The 13,734-nt window shown below is 37.7% G+C and overlaps 2 protein-coding genes across 6 annotated transcripts; both read right to left on the reverse strand.

Moving 5' to 3' along the window:
• Window positions 1–107: 107 nt before the first annotated feature.
• Window positions 108–6,523, reverse strand: LOC125213318 (gastric triacylglycerol lipase-like). Of its 5 annotated transcripts, none has more exons than XM_048113792.1 (9): window positions 6,264–6,523; window positions 5,085–5,258; window positions 4,157–4,547; window positions 3,323–3,543; window positions 2,864–2,932; window positions 2,671–2,727; window positions 2,415–2,467; window positions 2,245–2,320; window positions 108–1,378 (listed from the first exon to the last, which is right to left on the reverse strand). In XM_048113792.1, exons 1-9 carry the CDS (start codon window positions 6,302–6,304, stop codon window positions 433–435), a joined length of 2,028 nt encoding a protein of 675 aa, XP_047969749.1. In that variant the 5' UTR covers window positions 6,305–6,523; the 3' UTR covers window positions 108–432. The 5 variants fall into 5 exon arrangements, with proteins under 5 accessions (XP_047969749.1, XP_047969748.1, XP_047969750.1 ...); XM_048113791.1 differs by having other exon boundaries at window positions 3,323–3,600; window positions 6,264–6,522; XM_048113793.1 differs by having other exon boundaries at window positions 3,323–3,600; window positions 4,157–4,259; window positions 6,264–6,521.
• Window positions 6,524–10,684: 4,161 nt separating this feature from the next.
• Window positions 10,685–13,361, reverse strand: LOC125212069 (inosine-5'-monophosphate dehydrogenase-like). Its single transcript, XM_048112107.1, has 4 exons — window positions 12,309–13,361; window positions 12,027–12,206; window positions 11,324–11,581; window positions 10,685–11,249 (listed from the first exon to the last, which is right to left on the reverse strand). The coding sequence occupies exons 1-4, from the start codon at window positions 13,314–13,316 to the stop codon at window positions 11,178–11,180; spliced, it is 1,518 nt and encodes a 505-aa protein (XP_047968064.1). The 5' UTR covers window positions 13,317–13,361; the 3' UTR covers window positions 10,685–11,177.
• Between the last annotated feature and the right edge of the window lie 373 nt (window positions 13,362–13,734).

Below are 13,734 nucleotides of genomic sequence, written 5' to 3' on the forward strand. Positions count from 1 at the left end.
ATCTTTGATTCACTGACCAAAGGATTAATGAGACGAAGATAAAATATATCCCCATCATATTATCATCGAACACACAAATAGTATAGACTGTATAGTAACAACATAAATTGCACAACTTGAACATCATCTAATGAAAATTCGGAGCTTTAAAGTTACATACATGAGACAACACACTTGACATGATAGTACACAAACTAGAGGTGCTTGCTGATAGGTCCACACCAAACCCAGTCCCTAACTCCTCTAATCCCAGAAAAAAAGTTTGAGAAGAAAAAAAGTAGACAAGGGTATACTGAAGACCTAAGATGGCTTCACATTTCTCTCACAACACCACCAACCACTCCTAAAACTAGTCTCTCTCTATGTATTTACATAGGTTGACCATCGAACATTTCATACAGAAATCGCTTCGAAAAACCAGCTCTCACCTGTTCATTTGCCTGTTTTCACCTGCAGATCTTTTCTCTTCCCCTTGACAGATTTAGGCCTCTGCATCTGTTTTGAGGGCGGGCCCACCAGCAGCAGACGCGACATCACGTAGGACAAGAGCTCCTCGCAGTGAGAGAACGTGAAGTCCAGGTGCGCGTACTCAAACTCACTGAAGGAAACCTCCACTCCTGCATCCTTCATCAACTTGTAGTGGTTCCTCACCATGGATGGCTTGATCACCCTGTCCTTCCTCCCGGCCACGAGATCGACGGGGATATCGATCAAGCTGTAGTACTCCCCCAGGTCCAACGGCTCTGGGGAACCATACACCTCCATATTCGCAGCGGGACTGCCATAGTCGAACATTGCAAACTTCTTGGAGCGCTTCATCTGCGCCAGATGCAGTGCCACCCGGAAGGCGACGCCTGGCATGTCGTTCATATTGTAGTGTGGTAGACCTAAAACCCCTACCCAGTTTGAGCTGTCCCCACCCACGACGTAACTCATGAGTGTCTGTACCAGTCCCCCGACGGCAGGTAAGTTGTGGAAGTCGCGAGCCAACTTATTTAGCAGCATACGGAAAAACCTAGTGGGAATGTAGAAGGCTGGCAAGATAGGTGCTAATAGAGGAGCAAGCAGAAAAAACAGGAACTCCGATACTGTGAATACAACTGTAGAATCATGGTGAAAGCCAGCTGGTGAGAGTAGGATCATTCTGGACAGTCTATGGGGCTTTTCCTCTATCCGACGAGTTATAGCATATATCAGAATGGCAGCTCCTCCTAGGCTGTGACAAATTGCACAAAGCTTGTAAGGTTGATCGTTGTTACTTTCTTCCTCGGGATCAGATTGGTTAGACTTCAATTCAGAAATCTTAATGTCGTGTATCTTCTCTACCATTGCTGGTATATCTTGAGTCCCATGCTCATTAATCGAGTAATTCCAATATCTGCACAAATTTAGTTTAATCAGGAGTGTTATAGAATATGGTTTAATCAGGAGTGTTATAGAATATGTAACCTGATAAGGACAACCCTCCAAAAAGGGTATGAGACATAATAAACTCTGAAGCTTTCCATAATGGGAAAGTATACAAGTATACAATTTGAATGGTAGTACTCTAGTAATATTCTTTTATGATGGAAACAGAAAAAGAAAAAGCATATTTCAATATGGGATACCAACTTCAATCAGTGGTAAACATAACTAATGGGCGCTACTTATTAGTGTTTTTCCACGAGACACAGTTGTTCTCTTTTTTATTTTTGCCTTCACAACTTAGTTTGGTACGAACAAATGCAACATATGAAGTACCTACAATGATTATACTTCCATATGCAGGTACTCTTAGATCTTAAAGCTATTCGAGGCAGAATGGTGCCTAATTTGTGGGATTGGAGAATGGGAACCACACAAATCCATGTTCCATGCCAGTAGGTTCCTTCCGAACCAAATCCTAGCATCAGCAAGGAGATTTCAACTTGCAAAATTTTTTTGGCTCTTTCCACCTAGATATATTTATTAAGAGTTTAAACAAAAGTAACAACCACTTCAACTGAGTAACCCCTGCCCTCATAAACATTGAATTGAACTGCCCACATTGGAAGACTGGATATAGAAGGAGTAATGCAGATACAATATGGAATTAAAGTGAATTGGCAAAGACCATCTACCGGAAATAGAACAATCTTTATTACCCAGATACTGCTGGAGCTTATCACAAACTTACTCTATGTGATTATCTGATCAATAAATTGTGACCAGTCCCTTTTTTTATCATTATTAATTAGTGTGCCACAAATAGGTAGCACTTACTGCCGTGATGAGATATTCTTGTCAATATGTTCTCTTGAAACCAATCCCCGTAAATTTCCAAGAAAAACATCATAACCTGCATATAAGAGGGGGCAAAATCACTATCAAGGATTATGCTTGCACTAGATATGTTCAAGAACCGGGTTTGGCTATTGGTATATTATACGAACCTTGATCATAGGCTGCAAAAGCAGGAGAACCGACAACACCATTTGACACCCAACTGTAAATTTATCTACTAGTGTCAGAATATGGGTAAAGGATGATAAAATTATTTGAAGGATAAAAAATTAACATGAGCACGATTATCAAATGCACAACACATTACTATATAAGATGTGCAAAATAATTAGAAGACTTTACAGGTCAAAACAAGTATTGTTCACTATAAAATACCACCCTGATTGATCTATATCAAAAACTTACCCCATAGATGAATCTAATATTCCATGCTGCAGATAGACAACTTTTCGTGAATCTCTCCTGCATTAAGTTTACAAACATCAAATTGCAATTTTTAATTTCCTTTCTCGGAGTGGAACAGCAAACTGCTTCTGATATAAATCGCAATAAAACAAAAAGTGAACTAGACAACTGATCATGTGTTTTGCTCACAAACCTTGGAATTCTTTCCAGAAGAAGTACATAGCCATCAGTTGTAACTACACGGATAGCTTCATAAGGATACCTAAAACATAAAAAGAAAAAAGAACTCTTAGATAGATAAGAATTATTTTGCCCTTCAACGCTGATAACTTGAACCCTAACAAAAAAATATACGGATTAACATATAGTTTTCACAAGGAGCAGTGACGACTTTTGAAAACTAGAGAAGATAGAACATAGGGCAGGGGAAGGGGGTTTGATCTGAAGTGGCAAACCACCAAAAGTTCAAGATCCATATGGAAAAAACTACACAGCATGACCTCAATGCACATGCACTTATTTCTAACATAAATGATAAAACGTTCAGCATATCCCTACGAAACTGGAGCCTCAACACACAACACCATTTAGATTGTTCATATGGGAGAGGAAATGACCACAGAAAAGATAACATTAGGTCATGTTCTCATACCCAAGCTCCGTTATGACATCTTGACATGTCCTGGCATCTGTATTGAGGTTGAAAGATGATTTCCTTTCTGAAGGAGCTGGATCCTTATCTGACAGAACAGTAGTGGGGCAAGAAGAGACAAAATCCTCAGAAGGAATGTCGTTTTGAAAACTGAGTTTGGATAAGAACCACCGGCATACACTTCCCAAGGTATCTGCTGGAGATAGAATGCTATGGGCCACCTTGTGAACATAATCAAATGCAGATTCTATAGAAAACTCAATTGCTAGGTGGAGATCCTAAAAATAAACAAGATATTAATGTGGCATACTTTTTGTAATGTAATTGCAATCAAGATATAGTACAGTAAACTCAGGGTCCCACAATAAGAAATGTATCATGTTACCATTTTTTGTTATCGTTTCTGATGTCAAGCACATATTACACCCTATGAGGTTGAGGAACTAACAAGAAAAGGATGAGATATAAATTTATGTATGTCAATCAGTTGGCCCTCTTATATCACATTTTCGTTAAGTTCTAGTTAATTAATCAATGGGTTGAGAGCCAGCCAGATAATAAAAAGAAGAGGAACAGATGTACATATGTAATTCAGTCAAGCAACCTTATATTTCACATTCCTGTTGAGTTGTAGATAATAGACAAGCATCACGGGATTTAATCAAGGAAAGGCAGTTTAAGAACAGAAATCACAACATCAATGCTCAAAATAGAGACTGTTTAGTATACCACTTTGGGTATTGTATACCAGGAACTCAAGAAACTGAAAACAACTGTGGCAACGTTCCATCATCATCTTGGGAAAAGATTATGCAAATGAGCATTGTAACATACCTCAACGACGCCATGTCTGCGATCAGTGGCCCGTTGAACAAAATGATCCTTTAGACTTTGCAGTCTTCTAGGAGATTGTGCAACTGAAGGATTGTTTCCTGAACTCCTCGGGGCATTAGAAGAAGGCAAAGCTGAATTAATGATATATAGTGGCAGGGCAAAAAGTAATTTCACGGGAAACAAAGCCCATGAGATTATACATCCTATCCACCATATCCAACTTCTATTCTGTTTCGTAAAACTACTTTCTCGTGAGAATCGGGAACTTTGTGACAGAGGAGACGGAGGATAAATATCACAATCTTCTCCATCGGATGAATAATCAACACTTGAGGACGTGTCAGAATCAACAGAAAATTCATGAATGAATTGATTGAAAGACGATACGCCACTGCACACATTCAAATCATTGTTCATGTCAAGCAAGGATTATTTACAAAAATTCATCTAGTGACAGACAAGGGTGGGTACCAAGTTTCCAACTCAGACATAAGTGATATTTATTGTCCGTGTCGAGTAAAATTTGAAATTCCTTATATTAAATTTCAAAAGATGCACCAAAATGCAATCCCAACAAAGATACACGAAAATCTCGAACTAAGCAGGTTTGTGCTTAATTTTGAAATATGTCAGCCCCATACATTTAAAATGAGTGGAAAAATTATGCAGAATGCAGTCACATCACTATCTTAGTACATTAGCTGAAAAGGAATATCCTTCATTTCAATCATCTATTCAGACTTTGACTGCACATTCAGGACTATCAGCAGAAGAACATATATGATGTTATCATCTTCAGGGCAATGCTGAACATAATAATGAATAAATCTGCTAAATTTGAAAGACATTAGACATAAAAGCTGGATAATCATTCAGAGTAACTACTGCAGTTCATTAATGATTTTATATTGAAAGAAATGAAACTTACTTTTCCATCCAACGAGGAAGTCGAGGTCCACGGAAAGTTGGCCTAAGCTCCCAACCATGAATGCCTTCAAGAATGGAAGCCTTCCCAGGCAAAATAGACAATAAAAGTGCTGACACTCCATTTATCAGTCTTACAATATTGTGCAGAGATTCATAGGTGAACGTCTTTACCGACCTAAAAATTATATCAACAAGTAAAAGAATTAAAAAGTGTAACATCTCTCAGGTGTAAAGGATAACAAATGGCGAAGTAAAGAATCATCATAAAATGTATGAAAGCTTTAGAATCACTTCAACACTCTCTAGATGGTACTTGCTGACATATTGTAAATCTTGTAAAGCGGGAAGAGGTACAGAACAACCAAATTCACTTATTCAATAGTTTGTGGTCTGGAACTCGTTCACAAAGAAACCGAAGATATATCATACTTCATGTACTAGTATGAAGGATTTTCTGGAAGTAACGTGCTGCAATAATGTCGTTATGCATGCCCTACTGCACAAATACCCCACTTGATAAAATCACAAATTTGTCCTGAACGCATATGCATAGAACTTATAGATACCTTTACATACTTCGTATTTCATCAGGTGATACTTAAAGACTTCGTATTTCCACATACTCCGAAAATAAAAGGCATCTACTTAATCGGACATTTCATTATCCTCACATTCACGTCTAACCATTCTCTGCCGCCAGTGAACATAAAATAGCTCCATTTCGATATTCGGATGTGCATATACTGCCTCAACTCAATATTAAGAACAAACAAACAGAGTTTGGTTTCCAGTAATGCAATCCAATTAGCTAATCCCCCCCAAAAAAAAAAAAAATTTTAAATTAAAAAAAAATAAAAATCCAACTCTTTTAACAAACAAGACTAGTTCATGTTAATTTGGCCACATAATCCTGCACAAGCAGCTCCTGATCCGTTATGTAAATCTGACTCAATTACTACTAACTCTGTCTTCATAGACATCCCTCCAAAAGCCAGCTAATTACCGTATATGCTCAAATTACCACAAATCAAATCTAATGATAATCAACATAATTCTACAAACATAAACAAATTAATCATATTCATGGGCGAAACCCAGCCCCAAATTAATCATACAAATAACGATTTTAAAAATCAGTAGGGCGCGTGAAACGAGGGAAAAAGGGGGAAATACGACTCACTCTTTTGTTACAGCTAGAACAGTGTCAACAGCCCTTTGCATCGCAATCGGTAATCTGCTCCTATTTTTAGTTTAATTTTTCAAATTTTTAAGAAATTCCCAAAAATAGGCGAGGAGTGATACGAAATCAAAGAAGAGATGGAGAGAAATGTGGAAGGAGAATAGGGATTGACAAAAGGGAGAGAATCAAAATGAGGTGTGTGCAACTGCAAACGCAACGACGTCGATTCTTGTCGTCTGGATAAAGGCTGCAGAAGCCATGATTATACACGCGACAAATAAACTGTAACTTTTTGATACGTGGTGTTGCTGCGTTTTTCTTGTTTTATTTTCCGATGACGTGTCCCTTACGTGGACGTTTACCCGATTTTATCCAAATAAATTTATTCAGTATGAAAGATTTCAGAAAATGTACTGTATTCTGTTTGAAAGGCGGTTTGCCCATTATTACATCATTTAATAGGTTCAAACTTTCAAAATTTATTGTGCACTGTCATCAAAAAAATATTGCCTCCGTCCAAAATATATTGTTAGACACAGATTATAATCCACGAGTTTTAATACTCACTTTTTTCCGTTTCAAACTAGTACTTTGCTCAATGCTCACTATTCCATTTTCAACCATTCAAAGCTACTTGCATTATTCAATTTTGATAAAAAAACTTTATTTTAATCTACTTTATTCTTCTTTTTCTGATACTTTATTCTTTTTCATAATTTTTTTTTTTACTTTTTCCACTTAACCTTCAAATAGTAATTTTCCTAAATATTGTGCTAAAAAAATGTATGAACTTGTATGAAATGGAGAGAATACAAAATTGATAAAATATAGATGAATAAAAAAATGTTAAAATAATATTTATTAGTGAAAAATGAGATTTCTCTCATTTGAAATTTTTTATAAAAATAGATACAAACTTATTTTGTATTCGGGCCAAAAATGGATATACAGTACTACAAAACTTATTTTGTGGACAAAAATAGTATGTTAGGCAAACCGGGCCCAGATTTCGGCGCATTTTATCATTCAATGATTCAACTAATAATTTTATTTTGTTTCGGATAATCAGGTTTGGCGTAATTCATAATATACTAATTTGTCCTCAAAATCATATAAGTTCAGTATAAAATAGATCTAAGGGCTCGTTTGATAGTGTTTACGGCATTTCCTCAAGTTCTTAGATTAATGTTCATCCCATGTATTTACATAAGTAATCCTTATTAGTAGGGTGTTTGGTAGAACTCCATTATTAGTTATTACAATGTGTGGTAGGCATATTACATTGTGAAGACATGGTTGCCCCCACTTTTTGAAATGAAAAGTCACCCTAACCCTCCTCCATCCTTGCTCCTCTGCATCTTGGCGTGCAGAATTTCTGATGTCGCGCCATCTCCACCTCACTTACTCCAAATGGACATTCTTATTGCCCATTGCAGACTGTATCTTTGACCGTGCGGCCTCGCCCCTCTCCTTGCTCTGGCACACTATATACACCGTTGCTCCACTTCAGAAAACGAAAAAACAAGGCATGTGAGATTTGTATGATATGGCAGTGGAGAATGGAAGATATATTGCAAGAAAGTCGAACCGTTCAGCTAGGCCCTCTGCAGTTGCATAGCCAATGCCAGAATTCGCCCCCGTCACAACGCAATTCTTCCCTTCGATTCGTGCTTGCATGTCTTCTGATTTGAAATTCTTTGAATGCTCCCTTACAATTCACGCACACACATGTTTGATTATGTGAAGGTGAAGACAAGTTAGATTGTATGATTTTGTTTACCAAAAAGAATAAAGCCTACTTTGTCTACATGAAACAAAACAACATTGATAAAGAATTTCAACACACACACAAAACTTAGATAAGCAGAACAATGATGCTTTCTACTGTCAACAAGTTTGGTCAATAATTCATTTACTAACAAGAGCTAAGTTGATCAATTTTGACATAACACCACCCAAATTTAGCAATGCTCCAAATAAAGATTTGACAGAGAATTTAAAACTACACACAAATCAGGAGTAGAACAATGATGCTTTCAAACAGTCAACAAGTTTGATCATCGAACATTGACTAACAAGAGTAAAGTTGATTCATTTTGACACAACACAGCTCAAAATCAGAAATATCCCAAATCAAGATTTCACAAAGAGATCTCACACACAACTTAGATGGAGCAGCAATGATCAATTTCAAACAGTCACAAGTTTGATCATTAGAACATTTACTAACAAGAGTAAAATTGGTTAATTTTGACATAACAAGCTCAATTTCAGCAACTTTGTCTTCATAAAGCAAAATCAAGTTTGATCATGAATTCATTCACTAAAAAGGACCAAAAGTTATATAATTTCTAACATAAACACAGCTCAATTTCAGCAATATGAGTCAACTTAGTCTCCACAAAATAAATCAAGGTTTGACAAACAAATAACCGCAGCTAAAATATTCCTAAATATCCAGAGCAGAATACACAACCCCCAGAAAAGATTAGTTTTTTTACAAAATTAGGAAAATGGGACTCACAAAAAACCCTTTTTGGTAAAATTCTGATATCCATAAACCCCAAATGCTACTGATCTCCATGTCTGCAATCACAGCACCAAAACGACAATGTATCAAAGCCAAAAGAAAAGGAAGCTAAAATTTTCTACTTTTTTCCCTTTACCTAGAGAAGAAACATGGCGACTGATGAAATTGAAGTACGAATTTGAATGTGAATTGAAAAATCGGATTTTCCCATGAATTGGAGTGGACAAAGAAATGCTAGCATGCATCACTGTTAGACAACGAAAATTAGGAGGGCAAATTGGGCATATAGCTCCACGAAACGAAAGCGGAGATGTAGAGAAAATATAATGCCTCAAGATTTGTGAGATAGTGAAATGCAAGGATCGGCGAATCTAGTCTCAAACTCCGCGAGATCCAGGTATTTTGTGCCGGGTCCGCCGAGAAAATCGCTCTCTACCAAACTGTGGAGAAGAGGAGATAACTCAAGATATAGAGGGCTTTTGCGTGCCTGTATGGGATTTTACGCCCTACCAAACGAGCCCTTAAAATATAGACTAAAGTTCCTTTTTGGTCCTTAACAAATTGCGATTTTACGAATTTGGTCCAAAACATTAACTTTTGAATTATTCGGTCCCTCACAAATTAAAACGGGTCACATTTGGTCCGAATTTAACGGAACCGTTAAAATTTAACGGTCAACGGGTTTTAATTACATTTTGACCGGATTAAGAGGTAATATTAGAATTTTAATTTTTGTCAAAAAAAATTAAATTTTATTCGATTTTTTTTTAAAAGAACATCTTGTCTTTCTTTTAAAAATGCTTTTTTTTTTGTTTTTTTTTTACTCGAGAAAAAATATACTCCATCTCTAGCAAAATTGTAGGAACCACAACAAATTGCCCAAAACTAGTCTAAAACGCAACATATAAAATTAAACCGAAATTAATAATCAAAGATGAAAGATCCAACAAATTTTCAATTCATAAAATTCAATTGCTCAACAATCAAGCAATAGTATAAAAAATGAAGTCAGTAGTTTCAATCCGCGCAACACCTTTGGACCCCATCGCCGCCGCCGGATCTCTGGCAGCGCTAGCGGCGGCACCTCCCCCGTGCTGGTGGCCGGAATCTTCGTGGCCGGTGGGAGGGTGGTAGTACATCCGCGCTGTTTGGGGGCAGTGAGAGTGGAATCTGCAAGCCATAATTTTGCCCTAATTTCTCTCTCTCTAGAATAGAATTTTGCCCTAATTTTTTCTTCCTCTTCGAGAATTTCAGCGAGAAAGGTTGGAACTTGAGGAAACGGGATTGTGATTTTTGAGAATCAAAACACGTCCCAGCCCATGAAATGTAGAAATCTTGTGTTTGATTTTTGTTAAATGATTTTAAGTTCTGGTAATTTATTTTTGTAATAAAAATTAATAACTTAAAATTCTTAAGTTTTGGGTTAATTAGATATTAGACATTAATAAAAATATATTTATTAACTTAATCCGGTCAAAATGTAATTAAAACCCGTTGACCGTTAAATTTTAACGGTTCCGTTAAATTCGGACCATATGTGACCCGTTTTAATTTGTGAGAGACCAAATAATTCAAAAGATAATGTTTTAGACCAAAATCGTAAAATCACAATATGTTAAGGACCAAAAAGAGACTTTAGTCTAAAATATAAGATACGAGGAAATGAGCACATTACCGAAGTTCTGAAAAAAAAATTATGCACGAGTTTGCTGTATTTGGATTCTCAACACAATCGTTTTCAAGTCGAAATTTTATAAGCTGCAAATTGTCTTTATAATCTTTCATCAGGTTCGCAAGTTGATGTCCTACGTCGAGCAAACAATATTAAAGCCCAACATATAATAAATATATAGTCCATGAAATAAAGTATACTTCGTGGGACTAAATCAAAAGTAGAAATGAACATTTTTACTCTTAAAGCGCAGAAGGTATTATTACCTACTCAAATAAAAAAAATGAGCCAAATATTGGTACTTGACAATTGACATGAACTTGAGAAATTGACACAAAAATAATGAGTTTTGACGCTCTAACGAACTTCCCGAAAGTGGTGTGCAGCAGTGACAACTCCTCGATATGTGTCGTTATATGATGCAGCTTGAGTTGTTATGGTACCTTCTCCGACTTGTGAGGAACGTTGCTTCCCGGATTGTCTAAACTGGTTAATTGCTGGAGAGCCAGTGCCTTGATGGTTCACAGGCTCATCCCCACCATCACCCTTTGTTAAAAAGAAAGATGTCCTTTCTTATACTTTTGCCTCCATTCTTGCACGAGCACATAGATAACAAAAGGAGTTGAAAACCAAGGGATGTGATGCTTTATTGAAAAAGTATGTAAGTTCTGGATAAACCATCTTCGAAAGGAGCAGATAAAGAGATGGTAATTTAAAAGGATTTCTTCTCATAAGAGACCAAACCATGGATCCCGCCTTCAAATTGCGCTGCCCCAGTTCTAACCTGTACAAGTAAAACATATAATTGTGTTTGACATCACTCATTTTCCATATTCACAAAAATGAATATATGCGAACCTCTAGCCTTAGCACACCGGATCGCAGGAGGTCACTAGTGGACTGTAGGGAGGTGGCACCGAGATCCTGGAATCCCTGTTTCACAGCTTGCATTGTGTAGGGTATGAACTTCAACACAGACCCTTTATCAGCCACTGCTCCAACTACACCTTGTGCTATTTTCAGCTTTGCTGTATCACCCAAGTATCGGGCATCACTACCTTTTGTCATTGCTTCAAGGGATCCCATACCTCTGTACTTTTTCACTCGCCAACCACCCTTGACACAAATGATAATGTAACCTCCAATTAATGGCAAATTACAATGATTTATCATCCAGATTATTAAGTACTAACAAGTGTTCCTAAATATCATGTTGATATTTTGTTAAGCCTAACATTCCCTAAAGATAGATACAAACTGAATCACAAAGAAGCAAGATAAAGATTAGATCAAGGGAATGCAAAGCTTGCAGGGACGACATGTAGCTGATAAGTAAGCCTTCTCGTGGCCTAATATTACGACCTAATATCTTTGTTCACTTAAACCTTTGAGAAACATAATTTTACATAATGTATAGGACATGTATCAACATATGCGAAAACACTGTATATGATAAATATATGAATAGGCACGATGCTTTGCACCTTGAATCAAAATTGGAACTTCACAACAGATTTTGTAATTTGAAGTTAAATAAGTAACTTTAAAGTACTAGCTTTACCTGATATTCATAAGTACCAGGAGCTTCATTACTTCCAGCTAAAAAGCCACCCATCATCACAGTTGATGCCCCTAAGGCCAAAGCTTTCACAATGTGACCCGAGTTTGATATTCCACCATCCGCAATCACAGGCACCGAACTCTCAGCCGCAATTGATGCAACCTTATAAACTGCTGTTGCCTGAGAATTCAAACCAACAATTCACTTCACAAATTAAGGAATGCCAGATTCTGATAACACTAGTAATCAGATTAACAATAACACAAAGCTATTATGAAATACCTGCCCACGTCCAACCGCACATACTTCTTGGGTGGTGCAAATGGAACCTGACCCCATACCAACTCTAAGTCCATCCACCCCTGCCTGAATCAAGTTCTGCGCCTGATACGCTGTCACTACATTCCCACCAATCACATCCAGCTCCGGATAATTGTTCTTGACATGCTTAATCATCTCAATCTGATAGACTGAATTTCCCTGAGAGCTATCAAGAACCACCACATTCACCCCTGCCTTCACTAAATGCTCCAACCTCATTTTATCCGAATCTCGAGTCCCTATCGCAGCGCCCACCAAGAAACTCCCATCCGGCGCCAGTGACGGCAGCCCCAGCTTCGGAAACCCCTCAATCATCTCCACATCTTCACTACTAACTAAGTTAATAATTTCCTCTACCCCTTCCCCATTATCCCTCACCAATGGCACAAATTCGGCCCTATCCTTGGCTAGATATCCAGCAACATCCTCAAAACTATAACTAGACGGGAGAGTAGTCGACGACATGGTCATATACTCAGAAACCCTAACTTCCTTATCATCCAATTTATCCCAATCCGATTTCTTCACAAACCCTAAAAATTTCGAACTCTCGCTCCCTACATCGGTCACGAAAATGCAGGGAGCGGAGCAGAAATCATCCGCGGATGAAATTGAATCCGAAGGGGACTTGATTACAATCTCATGAGAGAAAGGTATTTTATGTGATTTAGCGCGGAGAATGAGTGAGGCTTGATCGACAGTGGGGGTGTTATAGTGTACGATACCGATGCCGCCGAGGGAAGCCATGGCGGTGGCCATGGAGGATCCGGTGACTGTGTCCATCGGAGAGGAGACGCAGGGTATAGCTAGGGCGACGCGGCGGCTGAGCTTGGTGGAGAGAGAAACGGCGTCGGTGGGGAAGTCGATGTAGTGAGGGAGGAAGATGACGTCGTCGTATGTGTAGGAGTATCCCTGGTTGAACAACTTTGTGGCCGGAAATCCATCGTCGATTAGCGAAGCACCGTCCATCTCCGTCGGTAAAGGTGGTGGATGTTCTGTATAGCCTTCATGCAATCCCACTATCTGCCAACATCAAAACTGAAACTGGGCCTCCCCATCCGGGCCGTCATGTAATAGGGGCCCAGCAAAAAATTTCCGTGATTGCTATTACAGATACTCCCTCCGTCGTCAAGAGTCTCATTCATATGAGGCATGAGTTTGAAGAAATGTTAAGAAAATAGGTGGAAAATGTTAGTGGAATAAGAGTCTCACTTATATATATTAGTTTAAAATGAAATGTGAGTGAAAAATTATTTTATTTAAATATAATAATTATTTAAAATAAGTTCTGACATTCAATCTCATAAATAAAAAGTAAAATAATTATAAGTGTTTCAAGAAAGTTTTACCGATGCACTTCATTTTATTTTTTTTTACTATTAGGAGT

This window comes from Salvia hispanica, chromosome 3, assembly GCF_023119035.1.
Source record: "Salvia hispanica cultivar TCC Black 2014 chromosome 3, UniMelb_Shisp_WGS_1.0, whole genome shotgun sequence".
Classification (NCBI taxonomy): domain Eukaryota; kingdom Viridiplantae; phylum Streptophyta; class Magnoliopsida; order Lamiales; family Lamiaceae; genus Salvia; species Salvia hispanica.

Bases quoted from the DNA above. Each gene is read 5' to 3' on its own strand.
- LOC125213318 (XM_048113791.1), bottom strand. From the start codon at position 6,304: ATGCAAAGGGCTGTTGACACTGTTCTAGCTGTAACAAAAGA. The intron at 2,728-2,863 runs GTTTGTGAGCAA...AACTTAATGCAG, and splicing joins CTTCTGGAAAGAATTCCAAG to GAGAGATTCACGAAAAGTTG. The intron at 2,321-2,414 runs GTTCGTATAATA...TCTTATATGCAG, and splicing joins TTTTGCAGCCTATGATCAAG to GTTATGATGTTTTTCTTGGA.
- LOC125212069 (XM_048112107.1), bottom strand. From the start codon at position 13,316: ATGGACGGTGCTTCGCTAATCGACGATGGATTTCCGGCCACAAAGTTG. The intron at 12,207-12,308 runs GTATTTCATAAT...TTGAATTCTCAG, and splicing joins GTGCGGTTGGACGTGGGCAG to GCAACAGCAGTTTATAAGGT. The intron at 11,582-12,026 runs GTAAAGCTAGTA...ATTTGTGTCAAG, and splicing joins CTGGTACTTATGAATATCAG to GGTGGTTGGCGAGTGAAAAA.